The sequence below is a fragment of the Myripristis murdjan genome, chromosome 15 (assembly GCF_902150065.1).
Source record: "Myripristis murdjan chromosome 15, fMyrMur1.1, whole genome shotgun sequence".
NCBI classification, from domain to species: Eukaryota; Metazoa; Chordata; class Actinopteri; order Holocentriformes; family Holocentridae; genus Myripristis; species Myripristis murdjan.
In genome coordinates, this window is record NC_043994.1 from 28,228,949 (window position 1) to 28,246,412 (window position 17,464).

A 17,464-nucleotide genomic window follows, 5' to 3' on the forward strand; every position below is an offset into this window, starting at 1 on the left:
CCCGCCTTATTGTCAGTAAACGTGGAAAACCAGACCTCTGAACGCCACAGGTCTCCAGTTTGTGGCTGTAGAGCTTCATGAGGCTGTGATCATCCCAGAGGTCACAATAGGTCATGTTATACAGTGACGTCAAGTTTAAAAAAATGGTCTGTTTATTATTATATTTTATTATATTATATTTAGCCGCCTTGCCAACAACCCAGCGTGACATACTTGACATCAGTGGATTCCTTAGGTTGTCTAGTTTCTAGTTTCATATGATAACTTTAAAACTGAGACTTCTACAGCCTCTGAAAGTCAGCTGGTCGGCTCATCAGAACATTAAGGGGTTAAAAGCACATTTTTATCGCACGTAACATTACAGGGACACTTTTTTGTTGGTTTCGATTTCCACAAAACATATCTTAAATTTAATATCTGTGCTGTGAGCAGAAGTGCAGTGTTTGGTGAGTGTCAGTGATGTGGGCACCTTGATGAGCAACCCCTTCATGCCGGGCCGAATGTCCGGCTGGGTGAAGAGTGGGCTGGCGGCCTTCACCCTCAGGACGCTCTGCAGCACCCGCAGCCACTCCTCCAGCAGGTTGGGCGAGTCGGCCTTCAGGTAGTAAACTCGCTTCCCCGTCACAATCTGCACACAGCAGCAGAAAAAACACCTCATAAAAAAAAAGACTTGATGTGGGAAGAATCTGCAGCACATCCTACACATCACTGCACAGTCTATAATCTATATGACAATTTCCCTATATACTATTCTTTTTGAAACTACAGACTGGAAAAAATCACTAAGTTCAGTGCTGAAAACATAAAAAAAAACAAAAACCTCTCCCATATACCATCCACTGGCTATGGATTGCATCATATAAATAATTATTCATTATGCCTTATATTATCAAAAATTTTATTTGACACTCATTGCTCAACAGTATTTTGTTGGCACCCTGATTTCTGCACAATTTCGTATCTTCAAAGTTAAAAAAAACACATTTTTTTTTCATCCCATTCATAAGTGTTGCAACATAATCTGTATCTATTTTGTACAGTCCTTCAGTGAAGCTTCATCACGCTGATACTGAGTGAGATATTCAAACCCAACGTTGGCCTTTTTTGCATCTGAACCGTTACGTCAAAAATATAAAATATCTGGGTGTTCTGTGCATTATTTCATAAATGTATAAACTTTTTTTCCCTCTTGCTTTTAGTTCAGCTCAATGTTTTTTTTTTTGTCAAGTCCATTCTTAAATCATCTCTCATGTCCTCTCATTGAGTTTTAATCTGTTGATGGTTTTATTCAGTTTTTTTCTGGTTTTAATTTCTTATTTTCATACTTGAGTTTGATTTAACCTTTTTTTCCTCTTCAATGTATTTTCCATTTTAATCTTGGCTTTTATGTACTACTCTTTAATAATGTGCTTTTGTATTGTACACCCTTCTGCCACGATTGTAAAGCACTGTGGGTCCACTGCTGTTGTTTTTCAATGTGCTATAGAAATAAAAGTGACTTGACTAATTCAGAATGATACGTCTGCCATCTCTGGAAAAGTCCTGTGACCGAGATATGTTTGACTTTAACAACAGAAATAATGTTATAGTAAAATTAATAGTGGTAGAAATTTCATTTTGCGGTGAAAGTCTTCATTTCCGAGCGGTGGCTGAGTACCTGAAGGACTTGCTTGCCGTCCCCGCGGGCGATGCTGCTGGTGGCGTTGACCTCGATCTGACCCTGAGGCCTCCGGATCACGTCGCTCTGCGGCAACAGGGAATAAAGTTTAACAGCGGCTGAGACAGGAGCCCCTGTCCGTCACTCGTCTGTCAGTGATGCTGAACAAAAAAACAAAAACGGTCTAACAGGGTGAATTCATCTCTTCACACATCACATCCTCCCTTCATCTTATCCTCAACTCCAATGTTTGAGTAGTTTAAGGAGCCTACAGTCGATCTGCAGCGCTCAGAGCACGGATAACGGTCTGGAATTGAAATGTCACCGAAAATAAGAAACAACAGCAACAACAACAACTTAACATGCTGATATACGAGACTTATTGTTCATCTGACAGCTCTGGCTTAGACTCGGGCGCAAACCACACAACTTGTGTGCAGGCCTGAGTTTTTAAAAGATATTTTATGTTTTAAATTGAGTTATGCGGTTCTGTGTTTTCCACACAAGCGGCAACAAATGTGTAACCATCCTCTTATGAAACCCACTGGTGACTTGTAGTAGAGCAGCTCCCCGTCTTTGAGGACAAACCAGCGTCTCTTCCAGGTTTTCTTCCAGGTCTTCACCATCTTCAGCAGGTAGCCCGACTTCTCCATCGGCTCCTAACACACACAGCGAGCGAGGATAACACACTGATAACACACTGATAGCACACTGATAACACACTGATAACACACTGATAACACACTGAAATATCAAGCTTCTGCTGAGTATTCAAAATTGACACAGTGGTCGCCTTTACTATTTCAAGTAATAATAGACCATCAGCAAGAACAAGACTGACATTTGAGTTAAAAAAAATGTTTTAAAGTGGCCTGTAGATTAATATAAATGGGAAATTAAACATTATGCACTTAATAAAGCTGATGTAGCCGGGTTTATGTTTTCATATCCATCCGCCGCGTAGGTTTTTTTTTTTTAAGCCTTTCATCAATCTACCACATTCACTTCTTGTGGAGATAAAGAAAGTAGATCCTACCACTTAAAAGCAGTACAGCATTTTTAATATCACATTTCGTGTAATTTTTTACCGATCTACGCAGAAATACCAGAATTAGCCGCATATCATTTAAGATTTAGAGCTGCTCATTTTGTCCTTTTTTCAGACAGGCTAACCACACATGGATGATGTTGGTATTTAGGTGCATGCATGTAAATTTATACAAATGAAATGAGAGTAAAGCTAAACTTGAACTTTAACTTGAATCTCCACAGCACTTTAAGAAAAAAAAAACCAATGTTTTGGGCAAAATATCCCCTGAGACAATTTTGTTTGATACCATTTTCACCTCTGTATGTCCAGTTCCTATGGGTAGCATTTCGTGTTAGCTTAGCATAAAGACTTAAAGTCTATAGGAGTCGTTAGCCCGGCTCTGTCAAAGTGAAAAAAAATAAACCTTACAGCAACTCTGAGCCAGTCTTGTTTACACAGTGGAACACGTGTGTTTGAAATACATGCCTTAGGATTTTTTAAAACAAAAAAGGAGACGTTAAGTGGTGGAACTATAACCGCTGAACACATGTATCCTTCCATCTAGCGTAGTGATCCACGCACCGTTAAAGGTATAGGAAGGTTTAACATTTTCACCTGGGGAAAATGGTCCTGAACATCCTGTCTCACTGTGTGTAAGTCAGAAAAAGTGTATTTTGCCCAAAATATTGGAGTATTCTTTTAAAATGCATCTTGACAAGTGGGCAAATCTATAATCTATATATATAAAGGTTTAGTATAGTTTTTTGTTTTTTTTGTTAACGTAAGGGAGTGCAGTCTCACACTCTTGCCGTTGTCGCTGGCAGACGAGCAGGTCTTGGGCAGTTTCTGCTCGGGTTCAGAGCACTCGGTGTCGGTGGAGTAGGCATCGGGGGGGATGGCGTAGTCGCTCTCGGACGTCATGGAGGACATGGACACGGCTGTGGGAGACAGCTGGTCTGAATCAATGCCGCATGTGAGCATCAACAACAACTTGGTGCATGTGTGTGTGGCAAAGACTAAAACTTCATCAGAAACAGCAAAGCACAGACCTGTGGGAGTGTGAATGTTCACAGATAAGGGTGTGAAGATTTATAGTGAAGTATAGTTACATTTTCACATAATACACATTATGCTTGGCTTCATTAAATGCATACTGCAGCGCTCAATAAAGAGATTTTTACAGCGTGATTTTCTCAAGTACTGTAAAAGTTTAAAGCTGACCTGATTTTCCCTCTTAATGCCCACATCATAAAAAGTGATGGCTTTTAATGTAGTTTTAACGGATTTGCTGATTGAACGCTCACATGTGTGTATCCGCAGTGTTTGGATTTAAAATAAGGTTATTCTGTGGATGTGAAGTAGCCGTGCCCATAGTGGGAAATCAGCGCCAGCAGAAAGCCAGATACTAAATATAAATCTTTCATGGTGGCTGGTCAGTTTTTCCATCCAACCCACCAGCTTGGCAGGCACTGCAACTTTTTCATCTTAAAAACATTTTCTTCTGGTAAAATAATAAAAGCGGTTGGTGAAATCTGGATTAGACCAGCTCCTATGGCAGGTGGGTAAAAAAAAAAAAAAAAAAAAAAAAAAAAAATCCCTGCCCAGGTTTGCCCATGTGTGTCCAAATCTGCTTTTTATGTACCAATGCAGGTCTGAAAAAAAGGTATTTACCTAATGAAAACTGAGTACACATGCTCGCTTTAACACACACCAGACTTCTAATGCTCCTGTATGAAAAAGAACTATTATAATCCTGTCATAAATTTTAGGAGGATCCCAGACAAATATCACAGCGAAACTGCTAAATTTAACTATAGCTAGAAGAATTACAGGAATGCTATGATAATGCCGCAAGAAAATAAAAAACACACCATAAACTACAATAAGATCACTATAAACTCGCCACAGACAGACTATAAATCTCGATCACAGTGATTTTCACATTGGGGGTTTGTTGCCTTTTTCAAGGTCATTTAGCCTCACAGCAGGGCCTGGAAATTCAAACCAGCAACCTTCCAGTTGTGTGTGTGAGTGTGTGTGTGTGTGTGTGTACCTCTCTTGAGGGAGCGTGGGCTGCCCGGGCTGCTGTCCTTGCGGGAGCTGGAGGAGGTGTGCGAGCTGCAGAAGGAGCCCTCCTCCTCTCCTGAGCTGGATGACTCCTCGGAGCTGGACGAGTCCTCGGAGAACGGGCTGCTGCTCAGCAGAGTGGCCTTCTGTCCGTCCAGAGGGGGCAACAAACACTCTCAGAAAATAAATAAACCACACGATTACACCTTTAGGGGTCCAGCGGCTCATCACTGGAGCCTCTAAGGTTCAGCTTTTGTCCCCTTGGCATCGGGAACTTATTTGCCCCCTTGTGGTTTGTAGTTTATACAAGTCTTGTTCCTATATTATAACTACAACATTGACTGCTCAACTTAAATCTACCTTAAATTAATGTTTTACCCGCTCTATTTATGTATATGTTTATTCATTCATTAATTTATTTCTGTATTTATGTACAATATACAGTACCGGCCAAAAGTTTGGACACACCTTCTCATTCAATGCATTTTCTTTATTTTCATGACTATTTACATTGTAGATTCTAACTGAAGGAATCAAAACTATGAATGAACACATGTGGAGTTATGACCTTCATTTCTTAAGGTAATGATGGCCACTCGTTTTTCTTTAGTTAGCTGATTGGCTCTTGCCATAATATGAATTTTAACAGTTGTCCAATAGGGCTGTCGGCTGTGTAGTAACCTGACTTCTGCACAACACAACTGATGGTCCCAACCCCATTGATAAAGCAAGAAATTCCACTAATTAACCCTGATAAGGCACACCTGTGAAGTGAAAACCATTTCAGGTGACTACCTCTTGAAGCTCATGGAGAGAATGCCAAGAGTGTGCAAAGCAGTAATCAGAGCAAAGGGTGGCTATTTTGAAGAAACTAGAATATAAAGCATGTTTTCAGTTATTTCACCTTTTTTTGTTAAGTACATAACTCCACATGTGTTCATTCATAGTTTTGATTCCTTCAGTGAGAATCTACAATGTAAATAGTCATGAAAATAAAGAAAACGCATTGAATGAGAAGGTGTGTCCAAACTTTTGGCCTGTACTGTATGTAAGCTACATTATTATTATTTCTATTATTATTACCAATAGTTTAAATAACAGAAGCAGTAACAGTATGGTATTATATATTGTGTAAGTATATGGGTATAGATATACCTGCACCAGTTCCTCTGTTACAGAGTTACAGTGTCATTTCAAAGCATTTTACAGTGAAGTGACAGCAGACTAAACCTGCTAAAACCACTGATATATAATATACTTTATTTTATATTTTTATGTTAAAGTCAGCGCAGTTAACATCATCATGCATAAATGAAAAACAAAAACCAGATGTTTAGAATAAATTCACTGCTGATTTGCAGATCGAGTTCTTACTTACCCCCTTCAGAGTAGTGTAAACAGGTGTAGTCATGTTTTTATAGATGAGGGATGTGTAGAGTACAAAGGCAGGGTAGGAGGACTGGAGGGAGGGGTCTGAAATCAAGACGACGCCTCAGTTCACCAATCAAACACACCTGTACAACTGGAACTGAGCCAACAGGGCAGTAATATTAAGCTGGTACATCCGATGATGGTGTCTTACCTTTACTGGCAGAGTCTGCACAGGACGTCTCTGACAGTCTGATTCCTGACTTGGCCACGGCGTAGATACGACTTTCCTGAGGAGAAAACACACCGAGAGCAGTTATCACTCTGAAGTCACACACACACACTTATCAGCTCCACCTGTCCAGTCTAATGCAACAGCTCTGCCATAAATTCTACTTTTAAACAAAGTTAATAATGTTCAGTTTTTGTTGGAGAATGTGTAGATTAAATTCTATGTTTATTATTGTAGTTCTAGTTTGCAGAGGTCTTGTCCTGGACTACATTATACTGAGAGGTGTTTCTAATTTTTTGTCCTCCCTATTTATATACAATGTGAGGGACAGAATATTGGAAACACCTGTCAGTAAAATGCAGTCCAGTCCAACAGCAGCACTAACTATGAGCTCAATGCCAAACACAGAACTCAATGAACACCTCAACAGCTGCATCCTCATATATTTGGCCTATATCAGATTTTTATTATTAGTTATGTGTTTTTTTTTTTTTTTTGTTATTTTTATTAGGCCATTTTCTACAATTCATAAATGCTTCACATTACTACTGATCATTTTCAAAGGCATACCATACATTTTTAGATGTTTGAATCCATTTTCAACCATTCATTTTACACCAAATATCTTCTGTCATCCCTTCCCAGGCAATTGAACCATTCACTTGTGACCCCTTGTGACTCTAACAACCATCATTCACTCCCCGAGTCAGGTGACCCAAATGACTGCTGTTCATTCAAAAATTTCCTGCCAAACAGCACGGCATTCATGCGTTAGCTGGTCAGAAAATCAAATCCAGAGCACATGATGTCGGATATCATCGAAAGGATGATGTGGATTCTTGCTTTAAGGAGAGAAACTCAGCTGTGCTTGATGGGATGGTTGCAGGGGTGGGACTGTTCAAAAGTCAGTGGGAATTAAACCCACTGGGACTTTGGGATATTGGATGATGGCACAAAAAATGGCTCATCCAGACAAGTAAAGTATAAATATTTAAAGGTTTGACTCTACATGCTTAAATGGATCGATGGATGGTCTTACCCAGGAGGGCAGCCGGTGTAGAGGCGGGGTGGGAGGCTTGTTGCCCGGCGCTGAGCTGCCACCGTCTGGATTTTCGGAGCCGTCCTCTGTCCCAGGTTCAGGCGGGACGGGTGAGGCTGGCAAGGACGGCAAGGTGGGCAGAGCTTGTGAGCTGGGAGCGACCTGCGGGGGGGTGTCCCTGCCCGTTTCCATGCCGGCCTCCTGGTCCTGGTCCTGGTCGTGATCCAGATCCAGGTCGGTCTCCTGGGGCCGGACGGGGCGCAGCATGCTGAGGGCGTTGCGTGTTCGTCCGTGGGCCGCCTCGTTGCTGACCGGCGGCTGGCTGAGGTGCTTCTTGGCCAGGGCGACGCTCATCACCCCGAAGCCCGCGGGCGTCCGCAGGCGGGGCTGCTTGGGCGAGGCGGGGGTATCTCTGGGGTCCTGGGGCGGGTTGGGTCGTTTGGGAGTGAGGGCCGTCGCGAGGACGGGGCTGGGGGTGTTGGGCTCGCTGGAGGACGACGAGGAGTCGAGTCTGTGCGACTGGAAACGTTTGTTAAGCTCCTCGGAGGTGCAGTCCTCCAGCTTGGCCTCCTGTCCCTCCACCCCCTCCTCCTCCTTATCGCCCCCCAGCGCCCCGTCAGTCAGCCCCCGCAGGCTGAAGCGGGGCCGCTCCGTCCGCTGCATGTCGTCATCGAACAGAGAGCTGCTGTCGTCCGAGGCCGTCAGGTAGGTTTCGCTGCCAGGCCGGCTGAACTGGAGGGCGCACACACCTCCTCCGCCCACGCCCTCACACACTCCCGCCTCTCCCTCAGAGGCGGCGCTGGAGAGCACCGAGGACACACCGCGAGACTCCGCTCCACGCACGCTGTCACCGATGCTCTCAGACGCACTGTCGTCGTCCAGAGAGTCAGGAGGGCCGAGCTGCGCCGGTCTCTGGACGCCGCCGGCCGTCCCAGAGGAGACGGCGGTCGGCCTGCTGCTCTTCTCTGTGGAGGCAAACAACATGCAAACACTCATGAAGCTCTGTCCTACGCCTCTTCCAGCTTCTGAAGAAAGTCGACAGTTTGGAGCTACAGTGTGTTTTAATCAGAGAACACAGATGATCAGAAATGGTTTAAGGTATAAAGTTATGATATTCTTCAAAATGGGGTTTTCCAAGCACTTTTTCTGTGTTAAGTTCTTGCTAATAACTTTAATTACTTTAACTCAGAGAGTGAATTAAGATGCAATGAGATGTAATGCTCTTGAATTTTTTTAAATCAATTTAATTTTTACCCCGTTTGACTGCAAAAGCACTTGGATAAAGTTTGGTGCTAAGATGTAAATCCAGGCTAAAGATCATGAAATCTAGATGTACAGCTGTGGTAGTTCTTGTAGATGCAGGACTTGAGGCTTTGGGAATAATAGAGGCAACAGAGTGCCCGAGTGTTTAAAGAGACAACCTTCAACTTCTGCACTGGCGAGCATCTGAAGTTTCCTTGAGCGTTCCTAAATAAGATTTTCCTAGTCTGTGCAGGGAATCAGCTTTTCTACCATTTAGGCTGCTAGATCCATAACTGTGGATCCATGTGTCGCCCCAGGGTCTCACCAGTTTTGTCTGCACCCTCGGTCTCTCCCTCGGGCTGGGTGCTGAGGGTCCTCTGGGAGGGCGCCGGTCCAGTCAGCACCTGCGGGCTCTTCCCCCTCACCTGGAAACAGCCGAAGGTCAGGCTGCTGAGGCGCTGGGCCTCCCCCGGCCGGGCCAGACCTCCGCCTCCTCCTCCACACCTCTGCTCCAAGGCTGACGTGCAAACATCGACACAGCAACACATTTTTTTTAACGGTTATACACACTTCATGTGTGTCTCTGTGTTATGGCAATAATAAACACAAATAATGCACTCTTATTACTAAAACTACCTTTACCCTTTTTCCTTTTTGGGATAATAAAAGCTTCATTCCATCTAATTTACTCTCTATTACTACCATTGTTATTTTCTATTGTACAAATACTGCTATCGATAATGCAGTTATTACAGTAGTGTGACTTCTACTATCATTATGATCAGTATTACTACAATTACTTACTTACTATGACTACTAGGGAATATGGACAGGGGTCCAAAATTAGCTTGGGCTAGTAACAACAATTCAGCAGTGCAATATCTCTGTGTATATATATTGGTTATAGGTATGCTTTTTACATATGCTCAGTTTCTTATTTCTGTATTTATTGCTGTAATATTGCACATATTTTTCTATTTCTTACTTCTTTTTCTATTACTTGTAATTTAATTCTTCTCTTGAGAATTTAAGCAGCTGAAACTGACCCAGTTTCTATTTCTGATTCTGATTCTAAGACTATGATGGCTACTATGGGTAGTGAGACATTTTATTTGTACCACGCTCTTCATTAGGAATAAATCTTTAAATCACCTCAAAGCAAAAAAACAGCAGTAAGGAGTGAAATCTGCGGTGAACCACTTAGCCTGAAGTGAAAGCCTACGTGTCGAGGAGAGCTTCTAGTTGTTTTAGGAGAGCGTGTTATCCGGGCCGCTGGATTGTGGCTTCAACATGAACTGCACGCCAACAAAAATGAGCGAGGATGCCTTCACGGTCGGCTCAGGATTCTCAGCGTCCTTACCCTGCACTTGTTTCTGTAGCTCCAGAATCTGAGCCTCCTGCTGCTTGTTGGTTTCTCTCAGCGCAGCGTTCTCCACCTCAAACTGAGGAGCACAACATGTTTTAACATCAAACAGCCACTGAATACACAGGAAATGCTTCGATGATAAGATTTTATAATTTGATCTGTTTCACTACCATGTGAGTTTTGTTAAGTTTGAAGTTTTAGAGGTCCACACGCCGTTTGATTCAGTGTGGGCACTTTCATATCGAACTGCGTCATTTATTCAAAATACCTCTGACAGCTTCAGCATCACCCATTCTTTGATCTTCGCAGCTTTCTCCTCCACTGTTTTGGCGTCCTGAAGTCGGATCTGTTTCTGTGGAGAGGAGATCGACATCAGCTTGATCCCTTTAGTGTAATTCCATCGAAATACTGGCAAATGTATTTTTTTTTATTTTATCAACAACATATTCCCTAAAGTTTATGGTAACCTCTTAGCACACTGTGCATTTTTAAAGTATGATGCAAGCCAACTTGGCATCATCACAAAAGTGTGTATATATGCAAATCAGCATCCTAAAAACTGGACTTGCACCTGCTAACATTAACCAACAACGGTAAGCTGACCAAATAGCTCATTTTCCAGGAAGAATATTCCTTTAAATTTAAGAGGAAAAACTAAATAACTCTGCAAAGCCACAACAGTTTGGAAGATATCCAGGGATTGTTGCTGTTGGAGTTCAGGCTCTCAGTACGGATGGTTTTCTCTGTAGGTGTAATTACGGTTTAGTGCATGTTTGTGTCGACAAAAGGGCTTCCTCTGGTGCAGTCCTTTCCATTTTTTCCTGTTTTGTCAGATGTGCAGGTGTCAGTGCAAACCTGCTCCTCCAGCTGCTGCTCCAGCAGAGCGACGGCCTCCTCCTTCTCCTGCACAAGCGCCTGCAGCTCCTGACAGCGACGAAACAAGCGCACCTCCGAGTCTCCAGACGGGCCGTCCGCAGCCTTCAGCTTCTCCTCCATCCACTGCACCTGAAATAAACACACACACACACACACACGTCATCATGTTGTCAGCATGTTTACACTCTCACCGACACAATCACACACTCATCCTCGCATGCAGACACCTTTTTTTTCTCTGATCTTTACCTGCTGCTGAGCTGTGAAGGCCCGTTTCTCCGCATCGATCACCTGCGCCTCCAGCTGCTGAATCTGGGAGAAGAGAACAATTTTATTTTATTTTATTTTATTAATTTCGAATCATTTTTCTTTTTAATATGTCCTATTTCTTTATTTTTCCCTCTTGTGTTTTACTCTTCCTGTTTCATGCCTTCCTGTACATTTATTCCTTTTATTATCATTATTATTATTATTAGTAGTAGTAGTATTTGTATATATATATATATAAAAAAAAAAAGGAATAAAGACTACACACACATACAGCATATCATAACACACTCTTCACCTGTACTGTGTGACCTGAAATGAACCCGTCGTGTCCCTCAGGCTCTGATGACTAAACTGTTTGTGCAGCCACAGAGGTGAAATATCAGCCCGAACGCACACACACACACACACACACACACACACACACACACACACACACACATAAAGGAGAAAGCTGCATGCTCCACATAATGAGAACGCCAGTCAAGATAAAGCTGCCGCACTCAGATGCTTTCAGGTTTTTTTTGTTGCAGATTTTTCACATTTTGCGCCTGGGAAGAATGTTTTGATTCAGAAGCGAGGTACATGAAGACGGTGTGTTTTCATTTGGGCTGTGTTGTCCGCTAAAGCTCTCAAATACCCCCAACAAAAGAGCTGGCGGGTGAAGAAACAGGGAGCCGGGCAGATCGTTTTTCAGATGCAGCAACCACTTCTAACATTTTTGCACAATGTCATGACGCTATACATTCATTATTCATAGTTGTTATGTCTGAATGGCCATGTCAAAACACAGCGGGGGGGAAAGCAGCACAGGATATAACTGGAAGCGACGTCAAAACATTTGCTGACGCTTCAAACGAGCAAAAATAAACAGCGCATATTGAGCAGCATATTGAGGGCTGCATATCTACAGTATATACATGCAGAACAATGGAAATTATTATATTATGCATGTACATACAGTCATTATATACAGCCACTCTGTGTTCACCCGCTCATTATGTGCTTTTGTTTATCTTTGTACTTTTGAAGTCAGGCCTTCCAATCCCTTTATTCTGAATTTCATTTACTGAACTCACATTTCCATCCTGTTGTTTGTGTGGTATCCTGTTACTCTTCACTGCTGAAATGACCCAGATTTCCCAACAAGATCGTTAAAGTTTAATTTGATCTTCAAACAGCAATAATTACATACTCCTCTGGCAAATAATGACACGGCAGAGGTGTTTAAAGAGGCTGTATAGCGCTGCTAAATAAAGTGATGGTCAAGTCTTGTTAGTGCTGGTGTTTCTCCAAATTAGAACCACATTTCCCATAAACCTCGCTGCTTCCTGAGCATGCTGTTTGTCCGTGTTCCTCCTTGGTGGGTTTATTTTGTCTTTGAAGACGGTAAACAAGTTACAAATGATTTTTCCATCGTCTGCTGCTGTAAAAAAAAAACCTGTGCAGCATTCAGCTCTAATAGTCCAGTAATTTAAGGCCAAAATTGGGGTCAACCTAGGACAAATTGCAAGAGAAGCAAACTCAACTGATTTTGGATCCTCAGTTTGTCCTGAGTGAGGGGAAAAAAAGTCCCAAAAAATCCCATTGGTGGAAAGTTTTGAAAATCACCTCTATATGACCATATAATACCAAAAAACACCCTTTTTAACACACAGGGGAAAGGGGTTCAACATTTGACTTTCAGATATCACTATAAAAAGTCACAAGTTGGGGCGGCACGGTGGTGCAGTGGTTAGCACTGTCGCCTCACAGTGAGAAGGTCCTGGGTTCGATTTCCACCCAAGGTCCTTTCTGTGTGGAGTTTGCATGTTCTCCCCGTGTCTGCGTGGGTTTCCTCCGGGCACTCCGGTTTCCTCCCACCGTCCAAAGACATGCAGGTCAGGTGAATTGGAGAAGCTAAATTGCCCCTAGGTATGACTGTGTGTGTGAATGTCAGTGTTTGTCTGTCTGCCCTGTGATGGACTGGCGACCTGTCCAGGGTGTTTCACTGCCTTCGCCCTATGTGCGCTGGGATAGGCTCCAGCACCCCCCCGCGACCCTAGTGAGGATAAGCGGTTTAGAAGATGAATGAATGAATGAATGAAGTCACAAGTTGATTACACACACAAAGACAAGAAAAAAAGTCAATTACAAGTTCTTTGAATTATTCTGTTTACACATGCATATCACACATTATCTGATTTGATATGCGCTAATAAGGAATATCAGGAATAAATCCCAGAACAGATATTTAAACAGTGAATTAAAAGGTTACTATATATACAGTAACCTTTTAATTCACTGTTATATAGTAACCTTTTAATTCACTGTTTAAATGTCTCTTCTGGCATTTATTCCTCATATTCCTTATTAGCGCATATCAAATCAGATAATGTGTGATATGCATGTGTAAACAGAATAATTCAAAGAACTTGTAATTGACTTTTTTTCTTGTCTTTGTGTGTGTAATCATCTTGTGAATATTTATAGTGATATCTGAAAGTAAAATTTTGAACCCCTTTCCCCTGTGTGTTAAAAACAGTGTTTTTTGGTAATATGTGGTCATAAATAGGTGATTTTCAAACTTTCCACCAATGGGATTTCTTGGGACTTTTTTTCCCCTCACTCAGGACAAACTGAGGATACAAAATCAGTTGAGTTTGCTTCTCTTGCAATTTGTCCTAGGTTTTTTCATAAAATGACTGGACTGTAAGAGAGGCTGATGTCTCAAAACTAATTTGGTGATGATTTTCTGACGTGAGCGTGCGAGACAGAGCACCTGCAGCGTCTCAGGTGTCGCCTCTGTGACGCACAAGCAGCTCTCTGTGTGCGCTCCGACTGGCACCGAGTGTGTGGAACCTGCTGGGAGGGTGTTAAAACTGCAGACACACAGACAGGTCACGAAACTTTCACACAGACACACACACACACACCTGTGCACGCTCAAACAGACAGACACCAACACTTATGCCAACACACACACACACACGGGGATGGAAAACCCCGGGGGAATGCAGGGGAGAGATGACTTTATGAGCAACATTCCTCCGAAATTCCTGGGCTCAAAGCGGCGGAAGCGGCAGGGAGGCCAGCGTCTTCTGAGGAAACTCTCTGCAAACCTCAACAGCTTTTTTGGAGGAAAATATGTAGGAATGTCTATGGAAATTATCTGTGTAGCAATTACATTACCACGACGGTTAGAATGGTACGCGATGTACACATGCGCACACAAGTATACACACACACACACACACACACACATAGAAATTAGATTAGATTAGAGGAAACTTTAATGATCCCCATGGGGAAACCGGCCCGCCGCCACAAGCAGAGAATAGGATGTAGCTAAGAATAAGACAAGCACCGGAAATAATGTAAGATGTAATTACTGAGCATAATGAAAATTACACAGCAAGTAAATAAAGATGCAGAGTCTTCACCGGCAGATTTACGGATGGAGGTGCAAGTGTGTGCATCACACTCTGCTCGCACTTTTAAAAAACACATCTGCAGAAATCTGGCATTCAGAAAATAGCCTTATGGCCGTTCTCATTGTCAGATTAACAGATGAAGGGCTGCACAGAAATAAACCAGCAAAATATTTAAATGCTAATAGCTGTAGACATGTTGCACTCTAGGGACATAAAGTAATGCGGGCTTGGAGCAACATGCCCATAAAAATGTAAAACTGCACTTGGGAGTTGGATGGCTGGTTCAGTTAAATACTCCTGTAAATAAACAGCTCACTCTCTTTATTTCCCTCAGTTGAAGCTCTGGATTTAGGTCAGCATGGGCATTTGCAAAGTGGCCGGTACAGCTAGGCTGCCGGACCCGGTCGCCTCTGTCTCACCTCCAGCATCGCTGACCGGATTAGCTATCTGAGGGTTTTTATTCTGAAAAAATCCAGCAGCGGCACCTGATTCACTGATACTCTACCAGTGTATGATTCCATGTGATTCCATGTGGTGATTCCATGGGGCCAAATCAAGTCGGACAGTTGCCGAATCCCAGTACCGGGCGTCGGGTTCTGCCACTTGGTTTTCCTGGTTCCATGGTTTCAAGCTTACACTGTGCCATACCATCTACTATCTGTATATTTCATTTTCCATATTTATTATTTCATCGGTATATCTTACATTTCTTACATTTCAACACTTAAACACCTCATATTCTTAGGCTACTTTATTGTATATACTTAGCCCTCATTGTCTTTAGAGTATATATTTTGCATATTTAGTCTCTATTGTATATACTTTTAATTTTAATGGTAATTTTTTTTTTTTTTTTTTTTTTCTTAATGTTTTTATTGATGATGCTGCTGTAACGTGTGAATTTCCCAGTTTGGGATCAATAATCTATCATCAATCTATCATGTGGATGCAGAGTTCCGGTTCCGGCGCCGACGCGAGTGGCAGCCTTTTCAGCAGCTCCGTGTATGTCCGCGTTTTTTTTTTTGTTTTTTATTAGTTTAGTTTAGTTTGTTTCTAGTTTGTTAAACTGTACCTGATCTGTATCCGTGTGCTACCTGACTATGGATCTTCACCTGCTGTTTAAACTGCTATTTATCATCTGTTATACATCGATGCACACTGGTTTTATTGGCTTTTTATCATCTATTTATCATCTGGGCGCTATTTATTTATTTATTATCTGTTCGATGCACACTGGTTTTATTGGTTTTTTGCACATTGTTTTTTGCACATTGGTACTTAGATCTTTAGATCTCGAGGGTCAGCTGTATTCTTTATTCTTTATTTTTGATTTACTTATTCTTTATTTTTGATTTACTTAATCTTGTACTCTGTGGATACTGCTGGAAACTGTGAATTTCCTTCGGGATGAATAAAGTATCTATCTTCATCTTCTTCTTCAGCCGGCAAATCTCAAAGCACGACTTCCGTCCACACAAAGCCGGTGTTTTCCACCTACGAAAACTTCTTCAAAATGCACTCCAAGGTGTGTACATCTGAAAACACCGGTCCACGGTTGTAGTGTGAACGAGGAAAATGGAGCTTTTTTGAAACTGCTGGCTGTAGTCTAGTATTGAGCATGAGCAGGACGCCTTTGCAAGATTCGACCGGGACCTTTGCACGTGTCGGGATGTTTCAGTGTCTTTTGGAAAACGATCTGAAAATGTAGAGAGAAAAATGTGGTGTAGAGAGGACCAAACAAGCACCTTTTCAAATTCATCCAATTTTGTGAGGACACAGCCTGTGACAACGGCCAAAGGCTCTACATAAAATTGCCCTGGAAATGACCCAAAATGCCCCTAAAAATGTATTATTTATTATTTCGGAGTAACAAAAAATTTTACATGTTTATATGCAAACACACACACATGCCGAGTCCATTATTCTGCGGCCCAGTCACTTCATCATGTCTGTATCATCTCAGCGACTTTGCTAAATTTCCTCAGGTTTTACATCACAGCGAGGGCGGTTTTGGGTCGGCTTTCCCCCTGTTTCTGTTTGAATCCAGCAGGCGAGCTGAACGGGATCCAGCCCCGTCAGGTCCAAAAAGCAGACACACCCTGACAGACCCACTCACTGTTTCCACTGCACTTCCACTCTGAAACTGGAAGCGGGGGCCGTTTCTCTGCTGCGGCTACCGTTCCACTTGTCGTTTCAGCGGGAAATCTTTGGAAGAATCGGGAAGAAGCGTGTACTCATGTCAAGCTGCACGCCTCACACACACACTGAACATCTGTCTGTAGAATCTGGACCAAACTACAGCATCTGGTTGATATCAGAGCGAACAAAATCCAATTCTTGTGCTTCTGGACGTTTCACTTACTGCTTCAAAGGCACGATCGGATCACACACAATCCCATAAAATCACCTAAAATTTCACCTGCCCTGTATTATCTGTTTTTCTGAGGGGTTTTTTTGTGTTTTCTCTCCTCTATACACTGAACAGAATCAAGACTAAAGACCTTAAAAACCAGTGATTTACTTTGAAAAAGGCGACAGTGATCTTCTTTGCACCAGTTTGCTTCACTCTGTCTCACTTTCACTGTCACTAAACCTTTTTGCCAACTGGACCGAAGGTTGTACTCTGATCTAAAACAGACATGAAAATGATTAATGCATCGCTCGCTCTCTCTCCCTCTCTCTCTCTCTCTCTCTCTCTCACACACACACACACACACTCTCTCTCTCTCCGCTTAGAGAGGCTCTTCATACATCGCTCATCCTACGCTGCACCACAAACGACAAACCACATCTGCCTCTCAACACACAGATATAGCATCAGCCAGAGAATAGAACGTTAATTACAGAGCATGTATACTGCTGGCTACAGCTGGAGACGACACACACACTCACACACACACACACACA

The 17,464-nt window shown here is 42.5% G+C and overlaps 1 protein-coding gene across 1 annotated transcript in view; it reads right to left on the minus strand.

Annotated features, from left to right (window-relative positions):
* The window catches only part of plekhh2 (pleckstrin homology domain containing, family H (with MyTH4 domain) member 2), a 51,332-nt gene that overhangs the window by 17,648 nt on the left and 16,220 nt on the right, over positions 1-17,464 (minus strand). The window contains exons 3-15 of the mRNA XM_030071387.1: positions 11,127-11,189; positions 10,857-11,006; positions 10,270-10,353; positions 9,996-10,077; positions 8,961-9,152; positions 7,394-8,358; positions 6,337-6,412; positions 6,133-6,227; positions 4,741-4,900; positions 3,489-3,625; positions 2,203-2,316; positions 1,658-1,744; positions 470-628 (exon numbers count right to left, since the gene is read on the minus strand). Of these exons, the coding sequence (XP_029927247.1) occupies positions 470-628; positions 1,658-1,744; positions 2,203-2,316; positions 3,489-3,625; positions 4,741-4,900; positions 6,133-6,227; positions 6,337-6,412; positions 7,394-8,358; positions 8,961-9,152; positions 9,996-10,077; positions 10,270-10,353; positions 10,857-11,006; positions 11,127-11,189 (2,364 nt within the window). The remainder of the gene's footprint in view (positions 1-469; positions 629-1,657; positions 1,745-2,202; positions 2,317-3,488; positions 3,626-4,740; positions 4,901-6,132; positions 6,228-6,336; positions 6,413-7,393; positions 8,359-8,960; positions 9,153-9,995; positions 10,078-10,269; positions 10,354-10,856; positions 11,007-11,126; positions 11,190-17,464) is intronic.